Source organism: Ovis aries, chromosome 2 (genome assembly GCF_016772045.2).
Source record: "Ovis aries strain OAR_USU_Benz2616 breed Rambouillet chromosome 2, ARS-UI_Ramb_v3.0, whole genome shotgun sequence".
Classification (NCBI taxonomy): domain Eukaryota; kingdom Metazoa; phylum Chordata; class Mammalia; order Artiodactyla; family Bovidae; genus Ovis; species Ovis aries.
In genome coordinates this window covers 113,460,915-113,476,334 of record NC_056055.1, presented here as the reverse complement: position 1 = coordinate 113,476,334, position 15,420 = coordinate 113,460,915, and the positions used below count along the sequence as shown (strand labels likewise).

Sequence of the window (15,420 nt, the reverse complement as noted above, 5' to 3'; positions counted from 1 at the left end):
CCAGTTACAACACTGCAAATTCTTTCTTGAATTGATTGGTTATGTCTCAGTCAATGTTTATTCAATGATCAAATCCATATTCTTACCTTCCAGAAAACTTAAGGGAAAATAATTGATAAATATGAATCTGAGAGCCAAGATAAAGCTTGTTTCCAGAAAACCAGAGCCTTTAAAAAGCTAGTGAAGAGGCCCAAATCTTGAACTTCAGCATCTTTGACAAGAAGATGTGTTCAGACATTCAGGTTTAACTTTGTTTCCTCCTGTAACCTCCTCTAAACTGCTTCTCATGAAGCTGTATGTTTACAACAGGTCAGTGATGTTCTCAGCAGTATCCTCCTTCATATCATGTTATAGAAAGAATTCTCAAAGAATTCTATGTGGAATTCTTTTAGATGGACATTACCCCAGGCTTCAGCAGACATCTGAGGTTTGACCTTTGTGGGTGCATGCAAATAGGACTGCTGTCAGCGTTATCTGGGACCTGTCTTTTCTCTTGCAGGTGCTGTGTACGGTGGCTAAAAGTCGCAGGCTTATTTGTCTTTGTGGTGCTGTGCTCTGTGAGTACCATGGCATGCTGAGCCTTGCTGTCTGTTTAGCAGAGTCCCTGGGTGCTTCGGGCTGGGTAGCAGGGTGCCTGAGGTGTGGGACACACACACATTTCTTAGGAGGAGATGCTGAGCAAATGTGAGATGGCAGTCGAGGTGGCTAGGGAGTCCTGCCCCTAGCAATGTTCCTCTACTTTTGTCCCACTTTGTACAGTGGAAATCATGAAAATCTGGCTGTGGTCTGTACAGGGCAGCTTGCCCTGGGGTCTTAATCCCTATCTTAAGTGGCTTGCCAAATTCTCTTTTCAACCACATGCAATAAGCACTCTTTATTTGTGTTGGGACTTGTCCAGCAATCATTGTTGCCCCTAGGAATGTCTCAGTGCTCATTTGGAGTGGCACCCAGCTGTTTGGGAGAGAGTGAAGTTCTGTGTCTGCCTCTTCCCTGGAGACTGCTCTGATTTTACTTGCCCTACATCCCCAGGGATGGTTGCAGAGTTAGAACCCTGGGGGCAACCCGAGTGCTCCTCTCGCTTGAGGTGTCATGAGTGTCCTTGCCAGCATTTGTGTGGTATGTGCCTTGATATGGCCCTAGCCAAGATCACATTATAGGCACTTAAAATACATTTGCTGAATGAACAACTATGAGCCTCCCCCGACCCAATCTGTGTGTGTGCATGTGGATGTGAGGATCCATATCTGCCTGTGTGTTTGTGTGTGTGCAGTCCTCTGTGGGACAAGTAGGTCTTTTGTGGTCTGTGGCCATTCTGAGCTTGTGTGTGTGCCTAGGGAGTTATTTTTGCAGTTAATAATTATTATCTAATTTTAGCATTGGCATAGGATACTTTGTGTGGGCCATTTTTGAGAGACCCCAGTATGTGACAGGGTATGAGACTGTGAGCAAGGAAGGGATGAGTGAGTAGTGTTTCCATACCTGTGCCCTGTGGACTCCAGGACTGGTGTGGTTATGGCTCTTCTCAGCAGGCAGCTTGTGGTGACAGCTGTGCTGGGTGCCCTTTGTGACTGGAAGCTGTGTGTGTGTGACCATGTGTAGTTGTAAATACATGGTCTTCATTATCTGTGTGTGTGGGCACGAGGACTGGGGTTCTATGCATGTGCAGGATAGTGCATGACAAGACTCTTCTCAGTGTGACGTGTAGAGAACAACGTTGCATCTCAGACAGCAAGCGTGCATGAAGTCAATATTGACTGAATTGAATTGAATACAGGCAACACTTTAATAACCCACAAGCGGGGAGAGGAGGGGTCCGCAGAAAGGAAATCTAGGCTAAAGACATTTACAATGAACTGAAAACTTCGAGTTTACTTTTTTGGTTAACAATTTGCCTTTCTACTTCCTATTCAAACAATTGTGTGTTTCTGAAGACCCAGTTGCTTAGCACAGTCTGGTGAGTGGGTGTACTGGAATTTTCAAGGGTATACTGGGAGGTATGGTTGGGCCAAGTCTCCCCTGATCCCTGTGAGCTCACCTGAGCTCTGTGTCTGGTCTTCACTCTTCTGGTAATTGAAATTTTGGTGTTTTGTGGACACAACCAAAGCAAAATTTGAGGAATTTGTTTTGAACCTCTGTAATCTGTTATCTTATCATCACTATAATTTAGTTTCTGAGTGTGTATAAGTTGCTCTGAAAATTCCACAGCGTGAGCTCTCACCATCATATGGGTTGTATTCCTACCCTCCCGTACTAGAAAACCACGTTTACCCTCCTCTGACAATTTAATTTTAGGGCTGGGTAGTCAATCCTTAAAACTGTCAAATATCAATAACCAAGGCCCACTGTAGCAAAAAAAAATAGTTTAATGGATCAGAATTTTAACTTTTAATATCTCAGAAAAGCTATTCAGAGTAAGCAGGTAGATTTTGGATACATCAAGCAGCACAATTATCATAACCCTATTTTCAGCTCTTATCAAAGTTACTTAAATCCTATTGCTGTCACACACAAATCTATCATTAAATGTTTCTGATTGTTGCAGATTTTATTTAGCATGCATCCAGATCAAGGAAAGCTCTGGCAATTGCTGGCTCTGTCACCGCTGGAAAGCTACTGTATCTGAACCTTTTTTGAGATGGGCAGTCACCCGTGGTTGAGTCACAAAGTGAAAAGACCTGAGAACTATTATGATGGTTGCCCAAAGTCACAGCATAAGCAATCATGATTACTCCCCATGTGTGTTTTGTTCCTCTAGGATATTTGAAAGATAAGGCTTCAGAACATAAAGGGAGGGGCCTTCAGTGAGACTGCAGTGGGTGGGTGGTGGGGAGATTCCCCATGGAAAGGTGACAGCAAACAGTGCATTTTAGTTAAGGCCCAGCTTTCTGTGGCTGTTGGATGCTATTTCTGTCCCCCCCAACCATACCCCCAGCCCCTGCCCTCTTATGTTTTAGCTTAAATCGTTCCTGTTTACCTAGCTTTAAGTTCATTGGTTCTTTCCTTGGCAGTGTGATCTGAGTTTGATGATTGCTTGGTTTCTTATCCTCTGGGATCTCTTGCCATTTTGTAGGTCTCAGCTGCTACAACAGAATACCACAACCTGGATGACTTAAGCAACAGACATTTATTTTTCACAGGTCTAGTGGCTGGACATTCAAGGTCAGATGGGCTGATTTGGCTTCTAGTGAGCACTCTCTTTCTGGCTTTCAGATGGCCACCTTCTTGCTATGTCACCTGTGTTTGTGTATATATGTGTGTGTGTGCCTGTAAAGAGTGAGAGCTCTGGTGTCTCTTACAAGAACACTGATACTATCAAATCTGGGCCTCAACCTATGACCTCATTTACTTTCAGTTATTTCCTTAGAGACCCAGGCTTCCTAGGTGCCTCAGTGGTAAAGAATCTGCCTGCCGATGCAGGAGACGCAGAAGACATGGATTTCATTCCTGGGTCAGGAAGATCCCTTGGAGGAGGACATGAACATTCAGTCCATAGCAGAGATGAAATTTTAAGCTTGAAGGTGAACACACCTTAAATTCTATGGGCATGGGGGAGTTATGTAAATCCAATTAAATGTTGGCTATGTTGTGGTCTATGGTTGCCATGGTAACCATCAGTGCCCCAGGCACCTGGAATTTCTCAGCTTTCTTTCATTTCTTTCTTTCAGGCCCTGTACTGTTCCTACCCATCCTTCAGGGGTAGGGCTGCTTTCTCATCTTACCTGCCCCCAGCTCTTAGGGTTCTGTTGTACTCTTGGGCTCCAGATTTGATGTGCTTCCCTATTAAATTCATGCTTTCTTAGGGATCTCCCCATTCCACTCATTGTCCCTGTGAGAACTTTCTGGAGTTCATGGAAGAAGAGCCTACAAGATGTTAGCATCCCTATTCGGTGGCTCACCAGGCCAAGGTCAAGGCCTAGTTGAGAAGAGGGCTCAGAGGATCCTGACTCGTTTGGTCAAGGAGGAGGTTCTTGCCAGTGCTTCTGAGCCCAGCATTAGATAAGCTCTGAAGCAAACTGAAGGAGAAGGCTGAGAGACTCCACAGTTTAGGTGAACCTCCCAGATTTGTTCCGTGCACTGCAGTAGCACATTGCCGGCAGTTCAGAAGTACTTTGCTCATGTGTCTTTCTTTCCATCATACGTGGGCCTTGAGGACATAGTTCTCTGTTCTGAGAACACCAGAGCAGAGTAGATGGTCCTGCTTGTTAGAAGAACAGTATGGAGACTGTGAGCCAGGAACTCCCAGGAGAGTGGCCCTGGTGCTCACAGTGGGGTTGGGTCAAGTCAAGCTTGAAAGACAGCTTAAATTTGAGTCATGGATTTGAGTAATGGGAAAAGCAAGAGGACCATGGTTGGATACAACAGAGGAAGAAGATGATTTCTTTGTCTTCTCTCTTCCATGACCTGGTCTGGCTGGGATGCTGGTATAGGTTCAAAGGACTTGAAGGATGATACTGAAAACAAATATTTATTAGTTAGACCAAGATGTTTTGGGGACATAAAATGTGGTGAGAATCATGTCGGTCTCCAGAGAGTAGAGAAATGAATAGCATGTAGTTTTTTCTCTTGAGGAGCTAGACCAGGGGGGAGAAAAATCTAAAACAGACAATAGTATGTTTTGAGTGAGCACATTAACAGAATAAGCCTGATCTACACAGGACACAGGAAGGAGTGAGGATCCTCTCATGCTGTGGATGACAAGAAAGGGTTTAAGGAGAGGAGAGCTTGAGCAAGATCTTAAAAGATAGTGGGCTTCTCTAGGTTTAGGGGAGGCCTCTGAGGAAAAGGCAAGACATGACCTTAGCAGAGCAGACCTTTCAGAATGGCTGGAAGGCAAGGATCAAAACTGTCTGCAGGGTGGGCTTGACCACAGGTCCAAGTTGCTGGGATCCATAAGTCACTGCTGACACCAGAACATTGCAGTGGGCTTTGACTCCCAGGCACAATGTGGGCATCTGGAAAGACAGAGGGAAAGGAGGGCAGAGGTACATGTGGTCCAGTGTCCCTTGGATTTTGTGTGCACTCCATTTGAGTGGTGGTTAATCGTAGTGTGTTTTAATCTTCCTGCTAGGGCATGACACCCCCGCAAGGACAAAGGCCTTGTTCCATTCTCCTTGCTCTTTGTTTTCAATGTACTGTGCTCTGATTAGTTATTCAGTCTGACTCTTTGCAACCCCAAAGATTGTACCCCACCAGGCATCTCTGTTCATGGGGATTCTCCAGGCAAGGATATTGGAGTAGGTTGCCATGCCCTCCTCCAGGGGATCTTCCCCATCCAGGAACTGAACTGGGGTCTCCTGCATTGCAGGCAGATCCTTTACCAGCTGAGCTACCAGGGAAGCCCCATAAACATTCATTACATTATTAGAAGAAGAAGCCTCTGCTTTTCTGATATTAGCCTTCAAGGGTGCTGATCTATCTCCTGGGTTTCTGCAAGGTCTCTAAAGTTTCTTCTGTGCTAAAATATCTTTTCCCACTCCATACATATCATGTGTCTGCCTTGGGGAAAGACCAAGACAGGAATCATTTCAGTGTGGCAGAATCATCAGTGTCTTCTTGGGCCTTTCCCTACTATATCCTGCCTCATGTGTGACTTCTGTTTGCCTTTTGTCCTTTTTGGAAGCCATGTAGCAGCATAGCTATGGGTAGATGCTTTCTAGCCAAGAGCTGGCTGCCCATTCTCAGTTCTAATATAGGAAACAGTGCTGATAAAAACACTTCCTTTTTTAAAAAAATTAAAAATTAATTTAAAAATTAATTTTAATTAAAAATTAATTTATTTTAATAGCAGGTGTATTACTTTTGTATTGTAGTGGTTTTTGCCATACATTGACACGAATCAGCCATGGGTGTACATGTGTCCCCTCTTCTGAACCCCCCTCCTACCTCCCTCCCCATCCCATCCCTCAGGGTCATCCCAGTACACCAGCCCTGAGCTCCCTGTCTAATGCATCAAACCTGGACTGGCGGTCTATCTCACATATGGTAACATACATGTTTCAGTCCTATTCTCTCAAATCATCCCTCCCTCGCCTTCTCCCACAGAGTCCAACAGTCTCTTCTTTACATCTGTGTCTCTTTTGCTGTCTTGCATAGAGGGTTATCGTTACCATCTTTCTAAATTCCATATATATGCATTAGTATACTGTATTGGTGTTTTTCTTTCTGGCTTACTTCACTCTGTATAATAGGCTCCAGTTTCATCCACCTCCTTAGAACTGATTCAAATGTATTCTTTTCAATGGCTGAGTAATACTCCATTGTGTATATGTACCACAGCTTTCTTATCCATTCGTCTGCTGACGGACATCTAGGTTGCATCCATGTCCTAGCTACTGTAAACAGTGCTGTAATGAACACTGGGGTACTCGTTTCTCTTTCATTTCTTGTTTCCTCAGTGTGTATGCCCAGCAGTGGAATTGCTGGGTTGTATGGCAGTTCTGTTTCCAGTTTTTTAAGGAATCTCCACACTGTTCTCCATTGTGATTGTACTAGTTTTCATTCCCACCAGCAGTGTAAAAGGGTTCCCTTTTCTCTATACCCTCTCCAGCATTTATTGTTTGTAGACTTTTTGATAGCAGCCATTCTGACTGGCGTGAGATGGTACCTCATTGTGGTTTTGATTTGCATTTCTCTAATAATGAGTGATGTTGAGCATCTTTTCATGTGTTTGTTAGTCATCTGTATGTCTTCTTTGGAGAAATGTCTGTTTGGTTCTTTGTCCCATTTTTTGATTGGGTCATTTATTTTTCTGCAATTGAGCTGCATGAACTGCTTATATATTTTTGAGATTAATTCTTTGTCAGTTGCTTTGTTTGCTATTATTTTCTCCCATTTTGAAGGCTGTCTTTTCACCTTGCTTATAGTTTCCTTTGTTGTGCAGAAGCTTTTAAGTTTAATTAGGTCCCATTTGTTTATTTTTGCGTTATTTCCATTACTCTGGGAGGTGGGTCATAGAGGATTCTGCTGTGATTTATGTCAGAGAGTGAATTTATCAGGATATTTTTGTACTTAAAAAACAAACAAACCCAGTGCATCTTGGTGGGGGAATTTTAAAAAGGGTTAACTATTCACTGGCACTCCCCAACAGTCTGTTTAAATCCTGGTAAACACCCTGGCAACAGTAAAGTTCTGCCTTCTCCCAAGTCAGCTCCATAAACCACCTGTTTCTTTAAGGGCTTTAAGGAAGAGTAAAGGAATTGGTCACTGAATAGTCCTGCAATCAGTGAGCTGCTGCTAAGACTTTTGAGACCTTACACAAAACATAGATCATTTTGAGAACCATTTTTTTTTTTTTTTTGCACCTACAGCAGCTTTCTCTCCTGGAGCAAGATAGCTGGGCTAGCTGCTGTTTAGAATCCTTGGGTGGGCCCCAGACCTTGCAGCAGAGGTGAGAGTCAGCTGGCACAGAGAGAGGGAGCCTGAGAGCACAGACCCTTCCATCTGTGCAGCACACCAGCATGAGGTGTAGGAGTGAAGCGGCCAGGTTGTGGTGGGGATGCAAGGGCATGAGGGTTACATGTTGAGAGGAAGGAGCTTCTTTTCCATATATCTTCCCTGATTCAGTCCTTCACAAGCTTTGAAGGGATTTCCCTCCTCTCACTGCAATGGGCTTTACTGGTTTAGCCAATTTCAGATTTGTTGTTCAGTTCTCCCTGTGATTTCTCACCAGCCACCTTAGGACTTGGGCATGGCTGTGGATTAGTTTATCTGTTGATTCATGAGGCCATCCTGTCTGCTGCTCACCATGAGTCCAGGAACTGGGACAGGCGTTTTATTCTGGCTGCCAAGAGTGGTAGCAGAGATGACCTTAGGATGTGACACACCAGCTAGATGTTAAAGCAGATGATTCAAAACACAATTAAAGAAAACAAAACCAATTGCGTGTGTCAAGAGTGAGGGGCTGAAGAAACAGGAGCAGGCAGGGCAGATGGAAGGGATGGCCTGAACGTTCCTTTCCTTGTGTGCCTCCCGAGATGGGTGTTCCCTGGGAGGGTAGGGGTGGAGGGGGGTGCAGTCCAGGCCTCTCCCTCTTGTGCCATAGTTTGCCTTGACACTCCCCCAGCTGTGAACCTCAGCAGCCACGCAGACTCCATGCTGCTCCAGGTGGGCCTGGCAGGGGCCCTGGTGGCCGGCAGCCCCAGTCGTCTCGGGAGAGAAGAGCACGTGCTGGTGGAGGTGACCCAGGCCAACACTCCAGGCTCCAGGTGGCGGCGGCCACAGCAGGTTACACCTAAAGTTACTTGAAAAGAATTGTAAAAAATAATTTTATTTCTTTATAAATTGAATTATTTCTTGAATGGATTTGATGGAAGCCATCATTATTAGGCAAGCCATTATCTTTTACTTTGTCATGGAAATTCTCTTTTCTCTAAGGCGGTTATAAAACTCTCACCATTTCAGTAAAGTCAGGCTTTTGAGGTTTCTTTTTTTTTCAATTTAGAGTGTTTTTTGTTTTTGTTTTTTGTTTTGTTTTTTTTTTTTTTGACAGTTCAGGGAAACATATTTTTGAAAGTGCAGTTAAATCTGAGCCTTACCTCATGGTACAGAAGATAGTTCAACACCATGGTTCTCTTGAGTTTGTGGACTCTTAGCTAAGACTGTGTCTTTCCTCAAGCTTCTGCTTCTGTACCAATATGACCTTGTGCTCAGCATCTAAGGCAAGGACTTTAGTTCACATCCTGCAAAAGTTAGGAGAGCCAGCAGTTCCAGCCACCATGTCCCAGAGCCCAGACAAGTCTCTCTCTCATCTCCCAAATCCTGGCTTCAGGGACTCCCCTGGATTTCCATGATGACTTCCATATGAAGTCATATCCCTAGTTCACAGATTTTCCCTGTTATAACTAATAGAAGGAAACACTGCTGGTATACGAGGCTGTGTCATCCAAAATGGAGTACAACTGCAGTAATGGTGGGTACAGCACCCGTCACATTTTTCTGCCATACAGAGCAGTGTCCCCAGAGCCAGAGTCTCATTATAAAGAAGGCTGCAGTTTCATGGACAATGGCTGATGCAGCACTGATGTTCTAAACTGGTTGCTCTGGCCATGGTCTTAGGACATAAACTTGGCTTCCCTGTATGCATTGCCTATTTCGCTGGCAAGGATTCCTCAGTAAAGATGAGATGGGCACACTTAATCTGCTGATGGTTCCCTCTGTGACCTTGTGTGGAGGAGGGCATGACCTTTGTAGTCTGCTGACACATCAATAGTTGCCTACCCTTGGGTCTGTATTGAGCTTTCTGGCTCCAGAAACACAACACAGATTTTTACTGAAGGTTTTTTTTTTTTTTTTTTCCCCCTGATACACTCTTTCCAAACATGAAAGTTTTAAGAGAAGTTGTGATCTCTCATTCAGGCTTTGACCAATTTCAGAGTTCCTGTTTTTTATTTTCTTTATGATTTGTGGGTGGCAAGACTTCTGTCCTCCCACTGAAATTTCCCCAGCAGCCACAGCCAGGCCTCCTGCCTTTGCCCCACCAGCACCTCCATCTCTGCACACATCTGGCCCCTTTCATCTGGCTTTTCCACTCCCCTGCCCTTGACAAGGGCACCTCAGCCTGTGAAACTGGAAGCTCATCCTCAGGCCCTTCTCCCACAGGCTTCTGGGACCTGGGTGTGGAGAGTTTCCTGCCTCCAGTTTGCAAACAGAAAGCAGTCAATTGCCTCAGTGGGTTCAGAAGACTGTCTCCAATAGCATGCAGTGATTTCCTTTTCTCTAAATAGGTTATATTTACTTCTGTATTTTTGTGTCTTTGTATATGAATTCTGTATTTGTATTTCTGTATTCTTTTTCTTAAACACAGCTCTCCAAATTATGGATGTTTCCAGCTGCACATCACCTGGCTGTCTCTAACATCTCTATATGAAAAGGACTTGTGCTCTTTTCTTTCTTATTCTAGACAAGCACCTGCCCTGAACACTGCTGGACCCCAGCTGATGGCCCAGATTCAAAGCCTTACCAGGATTCCATGCTTTGACTTTTGCAGGTCACTCATAACTGGACTATATTTTTAAATCCAAGCAGAAGCGAGCACGTGGTGGTGAGCAGGACCTTTGAGGTTCTTAGCAGGTAGGTCTTGGTGACTGAAGTCTCAGGGAAGCTACTCTGGGACATGTTCCCTAGAGAAGTGTGACCCTTGGGACTCCAGTTATGAATAGCTAGGCAAGTTATGGGCTTGGAGTTGCTCCTTTTGTGTAGCCAGTGAGCATGAGTGTGTGGCAGGCATCAAAACCACAGGTGTCAGGAAGTAAGATTGCAGAGCCCATTTTGAAGCAAACTATGTTTTACAGCTGATACTTTAAATTCCTTAATATCATGAAGCTACACAGTGGGGAATTCTAGTATATCTTAGAATTCCTTTTTCTGTAACGCCACTCCATTTTTAAGTCTGTACTTTTGGTTACTATATAAGTTTTCTAGGCCTGCTTATATAAATACCACAGACAAGTGGCTTAAACAGTAGACATCTATTTCCTCAAGCTGTCAGCAGGGTATGTCCCTCCTGAGGCCCCTCTCCTTGGTGTGTGGATGCTGTCTTCTCCCTGTGTCCTCACGTGGTCATCCCTCTGCATCTCTGTGCACCAAATTCCTTTTCTTACAAGGATACCAGTCATGTTGGTGTCACTGTTTTTCACTTAATCACCTTTGTGAAGACCTTATCTCCAAATACAGTCACATCCTGAAGTATGGAGAACTAGGATGTCCAGATACGAATTTTGAGGGGGCACAATACAGCTCAGAGCAGTTACTGAAATTTTAGAGTCTTTATTTTCACCAGGCCACATACTATTGATCTGCATGCTTCTTGTTCCTGGTGTTTTCCCACCATTAGTGACAACCTGACTACCTGTTCTCAGGTTGCACATGACCCTTTTCCAAATTTCTCACATGCGAGAATCATTGCATTTGCGATTTGTTAGCATGGGCTTCTCAGGTGGTACTAGTGGTAAAGAACCCACCTGTCAATACCAGAGTCATAAGAAACACAGGTTCGACCCCTGGGTCGGGAAGATCCCCTGGAGGAAGACATGGTAACCCATTCCAGTATTCTTGCCTGGAGAATCCCATGGACATAGAAGCCTGGCTGGCTATAGTCCATAGGGTTGCACAGAGTCAGATATGACTGAAGTGACTTAGCATGGGCACAAAGCAATCAGATGTGTGGTGAGGAGGAAGATGGAAAATTAAATGGTTTGAACCACTGTGAACATTCTTGCTCCTGTTCATTGCTGTACTGGTGGCACTGTGGTGAGGCAGGCAATGACTGAGGGAGGCTGAGGAGCTATGTCAGAGGGGCCTGGCTATGTGGAGGCTGTGTATATATTCACGTGGCTTGCCTGTGCTCAGGGCTCCTCATCTGGCAGGTTAGGCACTCTGAGATCGGTTCAGGCTCTGGTTATAGCCATGGGCGACTGGTGTTGGGAAGAAAGCTGAGGGAGCAAGTGCTGATGGTTGATGTCAGGTCTGTTTCCTTTATCAGTGGTATGATATTTGCTTCATTCTTCAGAGAGCCTGTTTCCATCAGTGTCCACGCCTCCCTCCAGCAGACCCAGATTGTTCCCCTTCTGATGACTCATCAGTACCTCCGAGCAAGTGTTGAAGCACAAGTGACCATTGCTGCGGTCATCCTCGCTGGGGTCTACGTGCTAATTATATTTGAGGTAACTTGCATGCCTGCTCTCCTGGGTTTATCTGTGCCCACAGGTAAGTGTATTTTAACATGGTGGGTGCTAGGGATGGGCTCAGTCTTGCATTTGAATCGAATTGAAACAGTGTCTTTCCTAAAAAGTAACATTTCCCTCATTCTAGGTAGAAAATTGCTCTGTACTGGAATATTTGCTGAATCTTGGCAGTTGCCATATGCAAGATGAGTTTTGCCAGGCACTAGAAAAATTTTATTGAGAAAACTGAATGTGCACATGATTTTCTCACCCTCGATTTGCTGCTCACACAGAATGCCCCTGAAGGGACAAGTGTTGAAACTTTCTGAGAATCAGGGTCTGTAAAATGGGCATGTTAAAATACCCCCTATTTGCTTCATAGGATTGTATGCATGATGAGGACCTTGGAGACCTTGGGCTATGTGTGGGGAAGGATTATTATCTGCTATGTTTATCAACTCAGCTAATTAGCCTAATGATTTCATGTCCCATCTATTCAGTGTTTCTGGGAAATTTTAAGTGTGGCTATACCTTCAATAGCATGAAACAAAGTACAGACACTGCCTGACTGGGCAGGTCCATTGTTGTTTTAGTTGTGAAACCAGATTTACAGCAACACACAGATGGGACTTTTGGCTCCACTGGGCTGAGCCTGGAGGATCAGGAGGTGAAGGTGAAAGTAAAGGGGTGTGTTTTCTCAAAATATGAAAAGTGCCCTGGAGCTTCAAGGAGGTGATCTGAGGGGGGAGTGACCAGGAAAATTCTTGAAATTCCCTGAGGCTGTCTGATCTGTCTGTGAGGAATGTTGGCTTCAGCAGGTTGAGCCCCTAGTTGTCCAACAAGGTCCATCCATGGATTTAGTTGCTCTGTCTCATTTATTCTGGGGCAGCTCTATTCTGTCCCCCCCCCCAATATTATTATTGTTTCAGGGTTACTATGATCACACACACACTCTGTGACCAGGCAGAGTCTGGAGGAATCCAGGAGCAAGTTTCTGAGCAGTTTCCTCCTCAAGGAGCCACAGAAAACATTACTTCCTCCAGTGGCATTGTTTAAGGGCAGGCTGCTTGAGACGTACTGTGCAAGGTTTTTGTTGAGGTGATTTTATAATCACAAAATTAATACACAGAAATCCTCTGCATTCCAATACACTAACAATGAAAAATCAAAAAGAGAAATTAAAGAAAAAACCCCATTCACCATCACAACAAATAGTATAAAATATCTAAGAATCAGTTCAGTTCAGTTCAGTCGCTCAGTCGTGTCTGACTCTTTGCAACCCATGAATTGCAGCACGCCAGGCCTCCCTGTCCATCACCAACTCCCAGAGTTCACTCAAACTCATGAATAAACCTACTTAAAGAGACAAAAGACCTGTATGCAAAAAGCTATAAGACACTGATAAAAGAAATCAAAGAACATGGACAGATGAAGAGATACACCATGTTCTTGCATTGTAAGAATCTGTATTGTGAAAATGACCATACTACACAAAGCAATCTAAAGATTCAATGCAATCCCTATCAAATCACCAACGGCATTTTTCACAGAACTGGAACAAAAAATTTTACAATTTGTACAGAAATACAAAAGACCCCAAATAGCCAAAGCAACCTTGAGAAAGAAAAATGGAGCTGGAGAAACCAGCTTTCCTGATTTCAGACTATACTACAAAGCTACAGTCATCAAGATAGTATGGTACAGGCACAAAAACAAAAATATAGACCAATGGAACAAGATAGAGAGCCCAGAGATAAACCCATGTACCTATGGGAATCTTATCTTTGGCAATGGAGGCAAGAATATACAATGGAAGAAAGACTGTCTCTTTAATAAGTAGTGTGCAAAAACTGGACAGCTACATGTTAAAAGCATGAAACTAGAACACTTCCTAACACAGAACACAAAAATAAACTCAAAATTTATTAAAGACTAAAATATAAGGCCAGAAACTATAAAGTTTTTAGGGGAAAACATAGGCAGTACACTCTGGCATAAATCACAGCAATGTCCTCCAACACCTACCACCTAGAGTAGTCGAAATAAAAACAAATGGAATCTAATTAAACTTAAAAGCTTTTGCACAGCAAAGGAAACTGTTCAGTTCAGTTCAGTTGTTCAGTCATGTCTGATTCTTTGCGACCCCATGAACTGCAGCACGCCAGGCCTCCCTGTCAATCACCAACTCCCAGAGTCCGCCCAAACCCATGTCCATTGAGTTGATGATGCCATCCAACCATCTCATCCTCTGTTGTCCCATTCTCCTCCTGCCCTCAATCTTTCCCAGCATCAGGGTCTTTTCCAATGAGTCAGCTCTTCTCATCAGGTGGCCAGAGTATTGGAGTTTCAGCTTCAACATCAGTCCTTCCAATGAACTGGGTTCCAATGAACCCAGGACTGATCTCCTTTAGGATGGACTGGTTGGATTATTTACAGGAAACTGTAAACAAGGTGAAAAGACAGCTCTCAGAATGGGAGACAATAATTTCAAATGAAGCAACTGGCCGAGGATTAATCTCCAAAGCATATAAGCAGCTCATATAGCTCAATATCAGAAAAACAAGCAACTTAATCAAAAAATTAGCAGAAGGCCTAAACGGATATTTCTCCAAAGAAGACATAGAGATGGCAAATAAACACAGGAAAAGATGCTCAACATCACTCATTATTAGAGAAATGCAAATCAAAACTACAATGAAGTATCACCTCACACCTGTCAGAATGGCTATCATCAAAGAATCTACGAACAATAAATGCTGGACAGGATGGGAAGAAAAGGGAATCCTCTGCACTGTTGGTGGGAATGTAAACTGATACAGCCATTATGGAGAACAGCATGGAGATTCCTTAAAGACTAAGAATAAATCTACCACATGACCCAGGAATCCCACTACTGGGCATATACCCTGAGAAAACCACAATTCAAAAAGACATCTACCCCAGTGCTCATTGCAGCACTATTTCCATTAGCCAGGTCATGGAAGCAACCTTGTTGTCCATCAACAGAGAAATGGATAAAGAAGATGTGGTACAATACTCAGCCGGATATAAAGGAAAGGATGTGAATCTGTTGTAGTAAGTCAGAAAGAGAAAGACAAATATCATACATTAATGTATATAAATGGGATCTAGAAAAATGATACTGATGAATCTATTTGTAGGGAAGGAATGGAGTTGCAGACATAGAGAATGGACTTGTGGACAGAGCAGGGAAATGAGTGGGTGGGATGCATTGAGGAAGTAGCGTTGACACATACACACTATAATGTATTAAATAGATAGCTAGCGGGAAGCTGCTATATATCACAGTGAGCCCAGCCTCCGTAATGACCTAGAATGGTGTGATGGGGGAGAGAAGGGAAGCTAAAGAGGCAGAGGAGATATGTGTGTATATATATATATATATGCTGCTAAGTCACTTCAGTCGTGTCCGACTCTGTGCGACCCCATAGACGGCAGCCCGCCAGGTTCCCCTGTCCCTGGGATTCTCCAGGCAAGAACACTGGAGTGGGTTGCCATTTCCTTCTTCAAGGCATGAAAGTGAAAAGTCAAAGTGAAGTCGCTCAGTTGTGTCCGAGTCTTAGTGTCCCCGTGGACTGCAGCCTACCAGGCTCCTCCATCCATAGGATTCTCCAGGCAAGAGTACTGGAGTGGGTTGCCATTGCCTTCTCCTATATAATGACTAACTTGTGTTATTGTACAGCAGAAGCCAACACAACATTGTAAAGCAATTTTCCTCCAATGAAAAAAGAAAAGAAAA

At 43.9% G+C, this 15,420-nt stretch overlaps 1 protein-coding gene across 3 annotated transcripts in view; it reads left to right on the top strand.

The window, feature by feature from the left end:
- Positions 1-15,420, top strand: part of OCA2 (OCA2 melanosomal transmembrane protein) — a 339,669-nt gene that overhangs the window by 79,381 nt on the left and 244,868 nt on the right. For all 3 annotated transcript variants that reach the window (XR_009599263.1, XM_004004469.5, XM_060409587.1), the window contains 5 exons: positions 500-557; positions 2,543-2,615; positions 8,063-8,223; positions 9,986-10,068; positions 11,507-11,660. Coding sequence is in view for 2 of the 3 variants with exons in the window: in XM_004004469.5 (XP_004004518.1) it covers positions 500-557; positions 2,543-2,615; positions 8,063-8,223; positions 9,986-10,068; positions 11,507-11,660 (529 nt within the window). In the remaining variant the exon portion in view is untranslated. The remainder of the gene's footprint in view (positions 1-499; positions 558-2,542; positions 2,616-8,062; positions 8,224-9,985; positions 10,069-11,506; positions 11,661-15,420) is intronic.